At 40.4% G+C, this 18102-nt stretch overlaps 1 protein-coding gene across 1 annotated transcript; it reads left to right on the forward strand.

Annotated features, from left to right (window-relative positions):
• The first annotated feature begins 6765 nt into the window (after positions 1-6765).
• LOC145073281 (increased DNA methylation 1-like) lies at positions 6766-11114 on the forward strand. Its single transcript, XM_079019832.1, has 9 exons — positions 6766-7243; positions 7520-8881; positions 8947-9067; positions 9148-9230; positions 9335-9579; positions 9678-9764; positions 10010-10109; positions 10457-10646; positions 10733-11114. The coding sequence occupies exons 2-9, from the start codon at positions 7538-7540 to the stop codon at positions 10918-10920; spliced, it is 2358 nt and encodes a 785-aa protein (XP_078875958.1). The 5' UTR covers positions 6766-7243; positions 7520-7537; the 3' UTR covers positions 10921-11114.
• Positions 11115-18102: the final 6988 nt, after the last annotated feature.

The raw sequence follows: 18102 nt of genomic DNA on the forward strand, positions 1-18102 counted from the left end.
AGACGAGACCAGGAAACTTGTGATACATGTGATCCCTCTAGATGTATCAGTATCACTGATGATTGTCCTTATGTATTGCAGAATGGTGGTACTATGACCAAGGCCAACAGTTGGCAGTTCAGGAGAGGGATCAGGTTCGGGTTCAGGTTTCGAACCAGTGGATGAGAGGCTACGCGAGTTCATCACATCTAAGATCACTAGAGGCATCCTTGATGCGACCCCGGTCATCTTTGGGTCGATCATTGAAGGGATCATCGAGCTGATGGAAGATCGCCTTAGGGCGTTCAGGAGTGACATGGCGACCAACCAGTCAGGATCACGCACACTGTCCTTTAAGGACTTCAGGGGCAGTGGTGCGCCGTATTTCCATGGGGCGAAGGACCCCATTGCTGCCAGACGATGGATTACAGATATTGAGTCTGCACAGTTGACTAGCTTCTGCCCCGAGGGGTCGAAGGTGCGATATGCAGCATGATGCTTGAGAGACCGGGACAGGGATTGGTGGAAGTCGGTTGGTGACTCTCTGGGAGCCTCGACTATTAAGGCTATGACATGGCCGGATTTTGTGACCCGATTTAGAGCTGAGTTCGCGCCTGCGGTGGAGCTCCAGCAGTTGGACTGGGAGTTCCTGGATATGCGATAGATGACTAAGACAGTGGCAGAGATCACCTCCAATTTTCGGGAGAGGGCGTTACTGGTTCCCCAGTATGTGGGAGACGAGGATATGAGGAGTACCCGCTACCATGACATGCTGCGAGCCGACATTCGGGAGCATGTCAGTTTTTCAACTTGACCTACCCTGGATTCCATGATTTCCAAGGAAATGGAGAGGGAGATTGACCTAGAGCATGTTTGGAAGAGGAAGGCCGATGAGGGACATGTGACTAGGGCTTCGGGGAAGAAGCCCAAGGGATCAGACGCTGGGCTAAAAGGCCAGTAGGGCTGAGGCCGCTACAGGAAATGCGGGTAGTCACATGAGGGAGCGTGCAGGTTGGGATTGTTGGGCTGCTATAAGTGCGGAAAGTTGGGGAGGCCAGCACCCAGGTATGCTAGGCAGTATTCGGTCGAGAGGACCGAAAGGGAGGTCAGCACCCAGGTATGCTAGGCAGTATTCGGTCAAGAGGACCGAAAGGGAGGTCAGCTCCCAGGTATGCTAGGCAGTATCCAGTTGAGAGGACCGAAGGGGAGGCCAACACCCAGGTATGATAGGCAGTATCCGGTCGAGAGGACCGAATGGGAGGCCAACACCCAGGTATGCTAGGTAGTATCCGGTTGAGAGGACCGAAGGGGTAAGTCAGGCACCCAGATATGCCTGATAGTATATGTATGTTATGTGATTGTATGGTGTGCGGTACGATGGGGGGAACTCACTAAGCTTTGTGCTTATAGTTTTCAGTTTTGTTTCAGGTACCTCTTCAGCGAAGGGGAAAGATCTGGCGCAGTAGCTGCACATCATACACACACACGTTGGATTTCCGCATTATGAGATTCTTAGGATTGTACTCTGACATTGTTATATTTATGGTTTGGTTTTCAGACATGAGATATTAGTTTTATGAAATGATTTGTCCTCACTATGTTTTCTTATGGAAGTTTTATAAATCAATTAATTAAAAATGAAATTTTTGGACTCGAAATTTGGGATGTTACATGGGTATACCCGACCCATTCTACCCGAATTCAGAACGGGTCGGGTGAGTAGAACGGGTTTCATTTTTTTCGACAGGCCTAAGAACTCGTATATACTAGCCATATATAACACTGGGCCCTATAGACATTTGAATATCTGATCCTACTTTAATACCTTTATCAAACAAGAACAAAAAACAAGACCAAACCAAACATTCTCATGCTATAAGATCTTAGTTATATATAGCCGTGATGCATACACTAAGAAACTACAGTAAATATGTCAATTCCATAAAAGAAAGGTCCTAGGCTATCAGACATCATATAATCAAGAAGTTCTATCATGTAATTCCTGATGATCCCTAGCCTATCATTAGCATGTGTTCTAACATTTTACAATATCAAATAACAGTATGGTATCTTGGGGTCTACTTACTGGCTCTGGCTGATCGTACACATCACATCCTCCTTGAGTATTTTGAAAACCATTTAAAAATCATTTTGAAAATTTTTCCTTAGTTTGAGACTGGATTCACACGAGTGTTAATCCAATTCACTCAAACCAAGGCTTTGATACCAACTTGTAACATTCATAAAATTCTTGAAAATGTTAAAACTTTTTAATCAACCCAAAACCATCATTGTTTACAAATTGTTTTCAAAATAAGTTTCACATAAGAGAAATACAAAAATCGTAAAACAAAAACATGAGGAGGTGCACGATCACGCCTTCGTCTTCCTGTGATCCTCTCAGGTACCTGAAACATAATCCAAAACTGTAAGCCTAAAGCTTAGTGAGTTCCCCCAAAAAAACAACCATAACACATAATCATAGATATCACAACAACAACATGTATACATAACCTTCAACATGTTTGGACCTCCGCATCGGGACTTCAACCTGTCTGGACTGTTCTCCGGTCCTTCACAGGCCTTCAGTCTTTTCGGGCCGCCCTGGGTCTGTTGGCCTTCAGCACAAAGCAGGACCACCTCAACCCAACCACACACACATGTCAGCATATATATAACTCATAAACATTTAATTAATCAACAGACAAACACAGATCTTACAGATCAATAAGCATATCATTATCCTATCTACTAGGATATATATCTAAGATATCACTATAATACTTAATCATGTAATAATTAGGATAATCAATCCAAAAGGGCCGACCTTGGTGCCTTCGACCTAACAAGTATTGTAACGCCCCGATTCTCAGGTATTGTTTTAAATAAGATTTATTGGGTTAAGGCCTACTCGACGAGTTGGTTTCCCTACTCGTCGAGTAGCAGCGGGGTGAGATCGCGTGTTAAGTGACCTACTCGACGAGTCCATATTGGGACTCGACGAGTCGGACCTGACAGATGAAACCCTAAATCTCGGGGTTTGTACCCCTATTTAAAGGGACCTTAGCCTCCCTTGGAGCTTTTTACACTTCTAAAAGAGTCCTTGAGAGCCCTTATTCGTGTGTGTGTGTGTGCCTTGTGTGTGTTTGAAGCTTGAAAAGAGGATCTTTGGAAGGAGAAGACTTGGAGGAGAAGGAGACTGGAGCATTAGAATGTGGGAATCAACACTCATCTCAGAAATCATCTTCCAGAGGTACCCAAATCGTCATCTTTCTTGTAGATCTCTTCCATTGGTTGAGTTTTAGGGTTTTTCTTGGAATATCAAGTTGGTATGATGAGCTATGGGCTAGATCTGAAGTTGTAACTTCAGATCTGGACCCTCTTCGGATTCTAGAAGCATAAAGTTACAGTTTTGATCATGATTGAGGTGCCTCTTGAGCATGAAGCCCCATTAGGAGCTTAGATTTGGCATTTGGAGCCTTTAAAGCCATGCATGCACGTAAAGTTTGCAACTTTACGTGATAAGCATGCCCTAGAAGCTTGGATCTATGAGTTGGAGCCGCTGCATGGCTCAAAGTAGGTATGTATGGAAAAAAGGACTGAATGGACTCGGTGAGTGGCAAGGTTGACTCGACGAGTCACATGAAGATGGTCGTGAACTCGACGAGTTGGATGAACAACTCGGCGAGTCCAATGAAGATTGCCATAAACTCGACGAGTTGAAGAACAACTCGGCGAGTCGGATGAGTTTTCTCCAGGATATGTATGCGTGTGTATCCGTCGAGTTGCAAGGAGGAAACTCGACGGGTGGCCTTAAAGTTTGATCGAGAATCGAAGGAACTCGACGAGTCACCCCGATGACTCGACGAGTTGGAAAGTGCTTCAAGGAACTCGGCGAGTAGCCGAGGGTACTCAGTGAGTTAAGGTCAACATGGACTGTTGACCTTGACTGAGGACTTTGACTTTGACCAGGGGTTGACTAGTGGGTTATGGAGTACCTTATAAGGTTAAGGACTTATGAGTATGTTGTACTATGATAATAGGTGGTGGAGCCTGTGTCAAGTGATCCGAGAGTTGGAGTTTACCTTTCGAGTCGACATCTGCGAGGTGAGTTATCTTCACTATATCAATAGGGTCTACGACACTAAGGCCGGCCCTTTAGTTGTTATTGTTATGGTATGCTACATGTGGTTATGATCTGTTAGATCAGAATCAGGGTAGACAATATGTTATGCTCTTATGATCCGTAGGGATTGGTATGTTAGTGACCTGCTAGGTCGATACTCTAGTTACAGGAGAATTCTATGATTGATGATCAGTGAGATAGATATGTTTGATGTTGTATATGCCAATATATGATAGTTATGCGCACATGGTTATTTGCTTGTTGGTTGGGTTAAGGCGGTCTTGCTTTGTGCTGAAGGCCAACATACCCTATGAGCGGTCCGAGGAGACTGTAGGCCCACGTGGCGGACCAGTCATGCCGAAGGCTCGGGATAGATCCAGACAGACTGTAGGCCCAGTAGGGCGGTCCAGCCAGGCCGTTGGCCCAGTATGCATGATTGATTGATTGATTATTACTGATGTGGTATTGTTATTGTGGTATTGGTATTTTGGGGGTAGCTCACTAAGCTCTCGGGCTTACAGTTTTCAGTTTATTGTTTCAGGTACTTCAGGAGATCATGGCAAGGCGAAGGCGTGACCGTACCTCTCCTCATCCTTATGTTATGATTTTAGGACACTCTGATGGATATTGATTTGAAAACATTTTTGTAAACAAACGTCGTTTGATTTTATTTATGATTAAATAAGTTTAAATTTGGCATAAAATTTATGGATGTTACAAATATAGTAAGGAACACTCATCTCTCAAGTAGTGCAGAACTGATAAGGTCTAACTCCGAATCTCAGCTCCTGACTCAAACGACTACAATCACCATGTAACCAATTCCATCAAAACCCAAATATACGTAAAGTACCTTTAGAAGTCAAACTTGGTCAACCATAGTCAAAGTCAAAGTTAACGGTCAAGGTCAATAGTCCATGTTGACCCAACTCGTCGAGTGTACCAATAAACTCGTCGAGTTCCTATCGTAATCAGAATGATCGAGAAAATCCCATCCAAAACACTGACTTGGCTTGCAAACTCGCCGAGTTTTCCTGAACTTAATACATTAAGCTAATCCTATGATTTCAGGGACTCCAAGACTCATTTCTAGGGTTTTAGGGCTTTAGAGGCTGGTAAGGAGGCAAGCCCTAATGAATAAGGATGCTTATATAGGGTGCAAAAACCCTAACCAGGGTTTCATTAAAGTCCACGTACGCCTAGCGTACACATACGTACGCCCAGTGTACGTGACCTGGGTCCTGACTCACCATCAACTCAGTACGCTAAGCGTACTGGCTTTACAACTAGTACGCTAAGCGTACCAAGTGGTACGCCCCGCGTACTACTTCAGGGACTAAAATGCACAATTCCAAAAATAAAAGGGTCATAAGGTACATACCAGGGTACAAGTGTTACATACTTTATCAACTAATTTTTATTAAACATCATTTTTTATCAAATAGTTTATAAGCTAGCAGCTAGCCTTTTAGATAACGGTTAGCTTTTTAGATAACAACTAACTTTTCAGTTAATACACCAAACGTAGCCTAAGTGTATATTCATGAAATTTTAGAAAAACTCCTAAAAGCTATTCAAAGCATCTTTTCAAAAAACTAGCTTATAAAATGATCATCTATTTTTTGGTTGCCAAACATAACAATTTAAAAAAACACAAAAAATAAGTTAGCTTATCAGCTAGTTGTGGCGTACCAAACATAACTTAAGAAAGAGAATTAGAGCATCTGTAATGGTGAGTTCATTGTAAGAGTTATATGAGGTGACAAATCTATTTGTCATTCAATGGATTAATTTAAACATTACCATAGTGAGATGTCACATTCACATTCAATGGATTTGAAGTTTAATGACCACTGAACTCTTTAAAAGGAAAAATGAAAATTTTTAATTCTTATATATATATATATATATTATAAATTAGCTTTTGTAATTTTCTGTTGAACTTAATAGAGTTCAATACATTATAAAAAAAAATATCAATAAAATTATACGGAATAAAAATAATAGTGCGACAATCTACTCTAATAAATGAAAATGACTTTGCCACTTGTCATTCTCTCATAAGATTAGCCACATGTCATTTTGTCATAATTTGAAATATATTTATTTTCCACTTGTCATTATTTTAATTTTCATTTTCAATATATCATTAATTACTTTCCATAAATTAAACCTACCATAATGACTATCAAATTTTAAATTTTAAATTTTAAATTTCAAATTCAATTCCAAATAAATTTACAGTTTAAACCTTTATGTTTAATATTTTGTTATAATTAATCCGTTTAGTACACACTAAACACATAATTTTAATTAATTTATTCTTTGCATGTTTTTTTCTCATGATTTTCACTTATTTCAATTTCAAATTCAAATAGAATTTCTATTTAATCGTTCGTACTTAACATTTTGTTTTAATCAACCCGTATATTATACGGGTCTCACAACTAGTACAGATGTCCTTAGTTGTGTCAGATGTAATAATCTAATATAAATATAAATAGAAGGATAAATAGAAAAATCAAATAGAAAATGTATTTAATTTTTTCTTAGAAAGATATTTATTTTTTACGAATTACCAAACTACAATCATGAGTACCATTTGGCAATGTCCTGCAACAAAACACCAACAACATAATCAGATTTATAAAGGAACAAGTGAATCATTCGACCTCAGCATCTTGAAATTAGACGAAAGAATGTTGAAACGCTCCGTGTGTAGTTCTCCTTTAATTTTATTAATTTTCAGTTGTCAATTCATTAAACAAAACCCACCTAAATTGGGATTCTGAAAACGGTGGTTGACTGAAAGCACTATACATGGCTGCCATATGTTAAGTTATGGAGCATTGTTCGGTCTCTCCGAAGCCCAATCCTTCCGCCACTTCTTCTGCTCACACACACACATACACACACTCAACAGTTTTGAGGAACGCGTGCAATGAATCGGTGATAATTTCAATGGTTTCTCGGTTCAAATTTGACCTTTTCTCTACCCATTTGTTATCTACCCTGAAGATTCCCATAAATCTTTGAACCCTAGCTCCGTGGTTTTGTAATTGAACATGCAATCTGGAGGTTGATGATCATGGATGTTGCTGCAAATTCCGAGCGATGCATGTGGTGGAGTCTGTGAAGGTATTTGTGAATTTCTATTTGATTTGTGTGATTATCTGAAGAATGTCGAACATTGCTATGAAATATTGCTGTTTATTTGCTGAGTTTTGGGAAATCAACAACAGGGAAGCTCTGTGTTTATCGAGGGTTTTGTTTGGCTGATTCTTATTGAATTTGTTTGTAAATCTTCAATATTTTATGATAAATTAGATTTGTGTAATTTGAATTCAGATATCTTTCTGCTATAATCTAACAACAAATCACTACATTTATGTTTTCAAATTCATGAAATCCCAGAGGTGAAAGACAATTAAAATGAACGGGCAATGCGACAAGTCCTTGAAGATGTTATTGAGCCTAGGAATCGACGATTTACATGATGATAGCTTTGAAGGTTCCCCGAACGAAGACACCATTTTTAAAGATGTGTTCTTTGGACACGAAAATGGCAGAAGTAGCAAAAAGTGTCTTGTAACAGGAGCAATCAATTTCGAAAATGACGATAATACCCCTAAGAATTCATCGTTTCCATCAACCGGTGAACATTCGATTACGACAACTCAGGAAGATTCCGGTAGCCTCTCTGAAGAATTCGTTTCAATCAAACGGAGAAAGGTCTCGTTTCCAGAACATTCTATTCCCGATGTAGAAAACATCGTTAATTCTGAAACCCCATCAAAAGAAACCGATTCTTGTTTATGCCAACCGAGTTCCATTGTCACGTGTCGTTTGGTTGAATCATCTGTTCATGGTGTTAAGTCCAGATGTTATCTGCTTAAAGGACACGTGTCAGATAAGGATGCCACCAAGTGTAGATTATGTTGCTTCAACACAAATTACCCAAATGACTCACCCGTTGATTATTTCAAGAAAATACCGAAAGATTCTTGTTATTTGGAACTCGATGAAAAAGATGATCAAGATCGAAAGATTCTTCCTTTATCGGATACCACTTCTTGCCAAACAATTAACGTCGATGAAGATGAAGATGAAGATCAAGATCAAGATCAAGAAAGTTGCAGAAAACTTTCGTTTTCTTCTTTTGAAGACGAAAACAACAAATCAGAGTCTAAATTTAAGCGTCTAAAGCGTAGAAAAGGAAAACCCAGTGAAAAACGAAAAACCCATGTCCGAAATGCTTCAAAAAAGTACAAAAATCGGATGAATAGTTGCAGGTTGCTTCCACGTGGCAACGATGGGGATCATGATTTGAAAGAGAATTGTTTTCCCATTGGTGTAAGAACAAGAACAGTGTTATCCTGGTTGATAGATTCTGGAGTTATTCAAGTCAATGAAGTTATCGAATACAGAAATCCGAGGGACAATTTCGTAATTAAACATGGTTTAATCACGCGAGATGGTATTCAGTGTGGATGCTGTGGTAACAAGTTTTCTGTCTCCAAATTCAAGATTCATGCTGGGTTCACCCTAAATTGCCCATGTTTGAATCTTTTCATGGAATCCGGAAAATCGTTGACTTTATGTCAATTGGAAGCTTGGTCAACGGAATATAATCTCAGAAATGGTCCCACACAAACTGTAAATGTTCAAGAAATCGATCAAAATGATGATAGTTGTGGTCTTTGTGGTGATGGAGGCGATTTAATATGTTGTGATAATTGTCCCTCAACTTTTCATCAAGAATGCTTATGTTTACAGGTTTATTCATTTGATTATTATTATTATTTTAATATTGAAAATTATAAAGTTTTTAATTTTTTTAGGAGCTACCTGAAGGTGATTGGTATTGTCCAAATTGTTCTTGTTGGAGTTGTGGGAAAGTGGTCGATATTCATAAGGCCAAAATAAAAAGTGTTTGGAAATGTTTACAATGCAAACATAAATGTAATTTTCTTCACTTAAAATAATATATATTTACTGTTGATGGTTGACTTTTTGACTTCCATTTTGGTGCTTGTAAACAGACCACAAGGAATGTGTTGGGAAGATTGAAGTCGGAATTGGGATGGAACCTTCTACCTGGTTCTGTAGTAAAAGCTGTAAGGAGGTAGGAATGGAATCCACAATTCCGAGTTTCGAATAGTGTCTAAGGAAAACTCTTCAATCGGGTTTTTGATTTTAAGTTCATTTTGGTATCTTATCTTTTTACAGATTCACTCGGGCCTTGATTCCAGAGTCGGAATGATGAATTCCGTTTCTGATGGTTTCTCGTGGACGCTTTTGAAGTGCACTCATGGAGACCGGAATGTCCTTTCCGATCACCATTTTGTTGCCCTGAAAGTGGAATGGAATCTGAAATTAGCAGTTGCCCTTACAATTATGGAGGAGTGTTTTCTTCCCATGATTGATCCAAGAACCGGAATCAATTTGATACCCCATGTACTTTATAATCAAGGGTAAGTAAGTAATCTCACTAAATTGGTAAATTTTGGAATTTGACAACATAAGTTAGTTTAAAAAAAAAATGTAACTTCATTGCATAAATTATATGTAGGTCTGAATTCGCACGTCTAGACTATGAGGGATTCTACACAATGGTATTGGAGAAAGATGACATGTTATTAAGTATAGCATGTTTAAGGTACCTCGAAAAACAATCACCTTTCCAAATTTAGTATTTTAGAGTTATTTTGATGATGTGGGAATGGAGGGTATTATTGTCTTTTGCACATACAAGAGATTGAGAGCGAGTCGTTGTCCCATCTGGTTCCACTTTTTTTGTGTGGGACACAACATTGCAACTTTTGTTTGACAGATGACAGATGACAGATGACAGATAATAGGAATGTTAAATGCAATATATGATATTTTTTTATTGTTGTGTAGGATTCATGGGATAGGAGTTGCAGAGATGCCTCTCATTGCAACATGTAACAAATATCAAAGACAAGGAATGTGTAGGCGTCTCATGAATGCTATTGAAGAGGTAAATCTTCCATTTGCTTTTTCATGGTCATGTATTTTCTTTAGACAAATGTCTCTTTTTGACTTAATGGACTTAACAAGATTTAGGGGTTAGTTCTTTTTTACTTAATGAGCTTAATGTGTTAAGCACTTAATGAGCTTAATGTTTCTTTTTGACTTAATACAGCCAGAGAATGACTCAATGGGTTAAGCCAAAAAAAACTCGGCTTAGTGTGTTAAGAAACTAACCCTTTACCTATTTGACTACTTGTCTTTTTCTTTTTCTCAAATATTTTTAAAAATCGGTTGACTCGTGTACTTTATGTTTGACTAATCAACTTGTATATATATAATATTTGGTATCTTTAGATGCTAAAGTCTTTGAAGATTGAGAAACTTGTGTTGTGTGCAATACCGAGTTTAGTGGAGACATGGACAAAAAGCTTTGGTTTCATGCACTTGGAACCTCAAGAAAAGAAGTACTTGAGGAGTATCAACTTAATGGTGTTTCCAGGAACCATATGGCTTAAGAAACACATTTACAAAGGGGAAATCCAAAGTAAGCTCTTTTTTTTTTTTTTTTTTTACTTTTTTGTTTAACCCTAAATAAAGGTAATGGTGACCTAATTTGTCTTCAATGAATAGATACTCCAATGGAAAATGTAGCTTCTTCGTATCGGGGTTTTGGTTTTGTAGAAAATAAGATAATATCCATCAAAGGGAAAGGGAAAGAATCGTTGCAAAAAGATGGAGAACAAGAACATGATGTGAAGGACAAACAACATTCAAGATTTGAAAGAATGTCTTTTGAAATGGTTTGTGGGGTAAAATGATATGATTAGTAGATTTTGCGATGAATATATGAAGCAGTCGGGATGTATATATTTAAGAAAGTGAAGGTGGTGGAAAAGCCAGTTTTGTAGTTTTGGCAACGATATGGACACAAATTGGCTAAACAATAGAACTGTATATATTTGTTTTATTTCATGTGGCAATTTTGTGTTCAATTTCAGAATGGATTCTTGCATTATGGTCTATGGATGATTATTTACGTAAATTACATCATATAATGACAAAACTAATGACGATTTACAAGTCATGTTCTAAGATGAAAGGGATGTTATGAATTGATATAAATGATGATGAATTTATGCGTTGGATGAAGTAGGGTCATTATACTAAATGGAGACATTATACTAAATGGAGACACTGTCGGACTCTCATAATACTCCAATATATGATATAACATACTCCAATATATGATATAACATACTTATAGGGTCATTATACTAAGAAGTACCTCATAATACTCCAATATACTATGTATGATATAACATATAACTTATAGGGTCATTATACTAAGAAGTACCTCATAATACTCCAATATACTCCGTATGATATAAGTTATATGATATAATGACCCTATAAGTTATATGATATAACATATAACTTATAGGGTCATTATACTAAGAAGTACCTCATAATACTCCAATATATTCCGTATGATATAACATATAACTTATAGGGTCATTATACTAAGAAGTACCTCATAATACTCTAATATATGATATAACATATAACTTATAGGGTCATACAAATAAGAAGTAGATATCAATAGACATTTTGTCTAATAAATTTTATTCATGACAAATTATCATATCTCTTGTATTTATTTTTTATGTGAAAATAATAACATAATTTACTTCATATATTATGAATTAATTTAAGTGCGTTAATTATGTCAAATAAAAATGATTTAATTAAGTTTGTGTATTTTTTTTTTATTATAGTTCGGGTTAAATTAAACAAAAAGGAATATATATATATATATATATATATATATATATATATATATATATATATATATATATATAGTCAAGATCAAATAAGAAGAAAATTTTTGCTAGGAAGATAAGAAGTTTTTTTTTCTACATATTTTTTTCGCGAACAAATAAAATGAATCATTAGATGATTCATTTGTAAGATGATTCACAAGAAAAAATTCTCAAAAAAACATATCGATGATTCATTTATACAATGATTTTGTTGTTATTCACTAAAATTGTCACAAAAGTGAATTTTTTCTTAATTTACTTAAAAATGAATCATAAATATGTTTTCTTGGGAATTTTTTTGTTGTGAATCATCTAGTGATTCATTTCTTTTGTTCGTCAAAAAAATATGTAGAAAAAAAAACTTCTTACCTTCCTACAAAAAAAATTTCTTACCGAATATATATATATATATATATATATATATATATATATATATATATATATATATATCAAAATTTCTTTGCCAAGCTGCGTGAAAGAGATTTTCAAAAGTCCTTAGAAAAATTACATCAAGAGACCGGTAGCTATTCTAGACAAGAAGACGAAGGAGCTGAGGAACAAAATGGTGGAGCTGGTAAATGTGCAGTGGCAGCACTGCAAGGGTTCAGAGTGGACTTGGGAGCCCGATGAGGAGATGCGAGAGCACTTCCCGGAGTTGTTTCCTGACGTAGCAGACTTCGAGGACGAAGTCTAAGACAAGTGGGGAGAATTGTAACGCATGGTTCCTGGTACGCATTTAAGTATAATTTATTCACTTTTGTGGAGCTAATCGACGAGTTGGGAGCCCCAAACTCATCGAGTAGAAACCAGAATGGACGCGGGATTTTAAGTCACCTACTCGACGAGTTGAGACCCTCGACACGACGAGTAGGGCTGCCAGGATGAAACCCTAATTTCGGGGTTTTGCAAGCATCCTAATCCCTACTTGTTGGCCTCATTTCTTGCCTCCAAGTTCCAAACCCTAGTTTCATAAACCTTAATGCATTTGTGAGCTTGTGAGCCACTTTTGAGTGAACTTTGTGTGTTTTGAAGCTTGTGGAAGAAGAAGAAGCTAAAGGATTCAAGGAGAAGATAGTAGATTTAGAGACTTCCTTTCATCCTCATCATTTTCTGGTAATCAAGTCTCTAACTTGCTTAGTAGTTCTTTAGATCTCCTTATTTTCACTTTATTGGGTTTTTGGTCCAAGGAGCTTGATCTTTGGGATATGGACGTCCCAAGTGAGTATACCTTCAAATCTGGAATGATAGAGGGCTTTCATGGCATAAAGGTGTAAAATTTATGGCCATTGAAGCCCCATGAAAGCCATAAGATGTCATTTTGGCTATTTAAGCTCCAAAAGGCCATGCATGGAGTGAAAGGTGGAAGCTTTACGTGTCCATGTATTATTTAGGGTCTAGATCTCTGTTTTTAGGCTTTAGTTTGGAGTATGGATGGCTTGTGGACCAAGATCTAGGTCCTAAGGAGTTAGGGTAAAACCATTAAGGAAAGGTATTAATGGGTGAAGTTGGAAACTTTACCCTTAAAAGGACATCTTCAAGGTGTATGAGGAGTATGAAGCTTATATCTGAAGAGTTAGGGCTTAATCTATTAAGATGGCCCAAACAGACTGAGGAACTCGACAACTCTAGAGAGGGACTCGATGAGTTGAGTCGATTTGTCCCGATTCTGTACAAGGTAGAGCTCGACGAGTGTATAAAGGGACTCGATGAGTTAGCTCGTGTTATCACGACTATGAGTAGCAAGAGAACTCGACGAGTCAGGGGGATGACTCGACGAGTTGAGTCAACTCGGATTATTGACTTGGACATTGAATTTTACCAAGGTTGATGTAACAACGCAAATTTTCAAACAAATTTTTCATTTTTAAAATATAATTATTTCCATTCAAAACAAGGCATAAATAGTTTAAGTATTCTGTCAAACACAAATATTCAAAATCCCAAGATCATAAAAACATTCTTCAGTGTGTATCGATCACGCCGGCGCCTTCCCACGGTCCTCGCTAGTACCTGAAACACATACATAACAACTATAAGCATAATTGCTTAGTGAGTTCCCCAATATACAACTTACGCACATACGCCTTTCCAGGCCCTGACCTTCCGGTCATCAACACCACGCCTTCCGGCCCATAACATATTCGCCTTCCGGCCCATAACATATTGCCTTCCGGCCCACATAACATACATAGCACATATAACAAATATCTTACCACATATAGCATACATATCACATATCGTATCTGACCTTCCGGTCACACAGTCAAACCCTTCCGGGTACAGTATAGTGAGAAGACTCACCTCGTGAATGCTGAAAGCTAGCAAATCCTGAAATCACTCGTGCACAATCCGACGAGCTATAACCTTCCTATAACATCACATATCTCATTAACACATATATCTTCTAAGTGTGACTATCCCTAAGAAGTCAGACTTAGGTCAACTCTGGTCAACGGTCAACGGTCAGCTCGACCGGACTCGGCGAGTACCATGGCGACTCGGCGAGTCTAGAAGTCCTCCAACTCTCTGGGATTCCGTATCTACTCGTCGAGTATCCCCCTTGACTCGACAAGATCCTCGTGGAAGAATCGCGGGGCCACCCCGACTCCACTCGCCGAGTCTGAAGAACAACTCGGCGAGTCCCAGTGAATCTTCAAGCTACTCGCCGAGTCTGAAGAACAACTCGGCGAGTCCATGCCATGCAGACGAGCAACTGCTTCCTGAAATACGTATGGTCCCGAGATATACAATCATGGGACTTTCTGGACTTCTAAACATCTTATTACTGGGGTATAAACGTCTGGGTAATAACATAATAACCCATCTAATCACTAAATGGGTTTCATAAACCCTAGATTCGTATACACATCAAAATAACACAAATGGTCCGAGTATTACCTGAAAACGCACTCTCTGTGTCCCCAAACCTCAGGACTCGATCCTCCTTGATATTCCTTTGGCCAAACTCTTCTTCTTCTTGCCTAACAAGCTCCTCCAAGTTCCAATAGCTTTCTCTCCTGCTCTAGACGTCCACAACGATTAGGGTTCTTCTCAATCGGCCAAAAGACGGACAATGACGGCCTAAGAGGCGTTATATACGATCCAAAACCAAACGGCTAGGGTTTCTGCTGAACAGCATCGAATCGCCGAGTCCATATCTGGACTCGTCGAGTCCAGTCGCGAACCCGCGACCAAGTCTGCGGTCCTACTCGGCGAGTCTGGCTCCAACTCGCCGAGTCCCTTCCTAAAATTCCCCCAAAAATAGTTTTAAAGCAATACCTGAAATTCCGGGCTGTTACAACTCTCCCCCACTAGAACTAGACTTCGCCCTCGAAGTCTTACTCTGCGAATAACTCCGGATGTTGCTCCCGCATCTCACGTTCCGGCTCCCAAGTCATCTCCGATCCCTTCCGGTGTTGCCACTGAACCAACACCAGAGGTACCTCCTTGTTTCGCAGAACCTTGATCTTCCGATCCCTGATAGCTACTGGTCTCTCGGCGTAATTCAGACTCGCATCCACCTGAATATCCTCTAACGGAACCACTGCCGATTCATCGGCTATACACTTCCTCAACTGCGATACGTGAAAGGTATTGTGAATCTGTCCCAACTCTGCTGGCAACTCTAGCCGATAAGCTACCTGACCTACTCTTGCAATTACCCGAAATGGACCTATGAACCGGGGTCCCAACTTGCCCCTCTTTCTGAACCGGATCACTCCTTTCCAAGGAGAAACCTTCAGGAGAACGAAGTCGCCAACCTGGAATTCAAGCTCGGACCGGCGTCTGTCCGCATAACTCTTCTGTCGGCTCTGGGCGGTCAATAACCTCTGCCTAACCTGCTGAATCTGCTCTGTCGTTTGGAGTACGATCTCTGTACTACCCATCACTCTCTGTCCCACCTCTCCCTAGCAAATGGGAGTCCGACACCTCCTACCATACAACAACTCAAAAGGTGGCATACCAATGCTCGAATGATGGCTGTTGTTGTAGGAAAACTCTGCTAAGGGTAAATATGCATCCCAGCTACCCCCGAAGTCTAACACACACGCTCGAAGCATGTCCTCCAGTGTCTGAATCGTCCGCTCGCTCTGACCGTCTGTCTGGGGATGGTATGCGGTACTAAAATGCAATTTGGTACCCAGCTCCTCATGAAATTTCTTCCAGAACCTGGAAGTGAAACGCACATCACGGTCTGAAACAATCGAGACCGGTACCCCATGCCGAGATACCACCTCTCTCACATATATCTCTGCCAACTTCTCCGCTGAAGAACTCTCACTGATGGCAAGGAAGTGTGCACTCTTCGTCAACCTATCCACAATCACCCAAATTGCATCAACTCCCCTGGCAGTCCTCGGCAATTTGGTGATGAAATCCATGGTGATCTGTTCCCACTTCCACTCGGGAATCTCCAATGGCTGTAACTTGCCATGCGGTCTCTGGTGCTCGGCCTTAACCCTACGACAGGTCAAGCACCTCTCAACGAACCATGCGACGTCCCTCTTCATACAAGGCCACCAATACTCCTTCCTCAAATCCAAATACATCTTCGTAGCACCGGGATGGATCGAGAATTTCGATCTATGAGCCTCTTCCATCAAAGTAATACGCGTACCGCCCACGAACGGTACCCAAATCCGACCCTGAAACGTCATAAGCCCTCGTCCATCCTTAACGAACTCTGAAATTAGCCCCACAACCCGCTCTTTCTTCTGCATCTCTGGTAGCACAGCCTCGGATTGTGCCCCACGAATAGCATCCAATACTGGAGTCATCACAGTCAGTCTCAAACATACATCTCGCAATGGAGTGCTCTCCGCCCTACGGCTCAATGCATCGGCTACCACATTAGCCTTGCCTGGGTGGTACAGTATCTCACAATCATAATCCTTGACCACATCCAACCACCTCCTCTGACGCATATTTAGGTTGGGCTAATCCATCAAATACTTCAAACTCTTATGGTCCGTGTATATCGTACATCGAACCCCATACAAGTAGTGACGCCAAATCTTGAGAGCGAACACTACTGCCCCCAACTCTAAATCATGCGTGGGATATCTCGCCTCATGAGGCTTCAGCTGCCTCGACGCATATGCTATCACATGGCCCCTCTGCATCAACACTGCACCCAGTCCCGAAATCGATGCGTCGCAATATACTACAAAATCTTCCATCCCTTCCGGGAGAGCTAATACCGGGGCTTCGCACAACCTTTGGCGAAGTGTCTCAAAGGAGGTCTGCTGCTCGGGCCCCCATGAGAATGCAACACCCTTCCGGGTCAACCTGGTGAGCGGCACTGCAATCTTGGAGAAATCCTTAATGAACCTCCGATAATACCCTGCCAACCCAAGGAAGCTCCTGATCTCAGAGGGTGACTTCGGCACCTCCCAACTCATCACCGCCTCAACCTTGGACGGATCGACCAATATCCCTTTCTGATTAACAACATGTCCTAGAAATTGGACCTCCCGCAGCCAGAAGTCACATTTGGAGAACTTTGCATAAAGCTTCTCCGACCTCAATACCTCGAGGACCTCCCTCAAATGCTCCTTATGCTGCTCTCTAGATCTAGAATACACCAGAATGTCGTCGATAAATACAATCACTGACCGATCCAACATCGGTCTGCATACCCTATTCATGAGATCCATGAACACAGCCGGGGCATTGGTGAGCCCGAAAGGCATCACCACAAACTCATAATGCCCATATCGCGTCCTAAACGCTGTCTTCTGGACATCCTTGTCCCGCACTCTCACCTGATGGTACCCTGACCTCAGATCGATCTTGGAAAACCAAGACGCTCCATGCAACTGATCGAATAAATCATCGATCCTCGGTAACGGGTAACGGTTCTTGACCGTCAACTTGTTCAACTCCCGGTAATCAATACACATCCGGTGTGAACCATCCTTCTTCTTGACGAACAGAATAGGTGCTCCCCACGGCGAGCTGCTCGGCCGAATGAATCCCTTCCCCAGCAACTCCTGGAGCTGCGAGGACAACTCTTGCATCTCTGGAGGTGCAAGACGATAAGGCACCTTCGCAATAGGCGCAGCCCCCGGAATCAGATCGATACCAAACTCCACTTGCCTCGCAGGAGGTACTCCCGACAATTCCTCGGGAAAAACATCTGGAAACTCACGCACCACTGGAACCTCCTCCACTGTCCTC

Source organism: Lactuca serriola, chromosome 9 (assembly GCF_051521515.1).
Source record: "Lactuca serriola cultivar US96UC23 chromosome 9, Lser_US96UC23_V15, whole genome shotgun sequence".
NCBI lineage: Eukaryota > Viridiplantae > Streptophyta > Magnoliopsida > Asterales > Asteraceae > Lactuca > Lactuca serriola.

Coding starts and splice junctions, on each gene's coding strand:
- LOC145073281 (XM_079019832.1), top strand. CDS start 7,538: ATGAACGGGCAATGCGACAAGTCCTTGAAGATGTTATTGAGCCTAGGA. Junction 9,068..9,147: donor TTTACAATGCAAACATAAAT/GTAATTTTCTTC, acceptor GCTTGTAAACAG/ACCACAAGGAATGTGTTGGG. Junction 9,580..9,677: donor CATGTACTTTATAATCAAGG/GTAAGTAAGTAA, acceptor AATTATATGTAG/GTCTGAATTCGCACGTCTAG.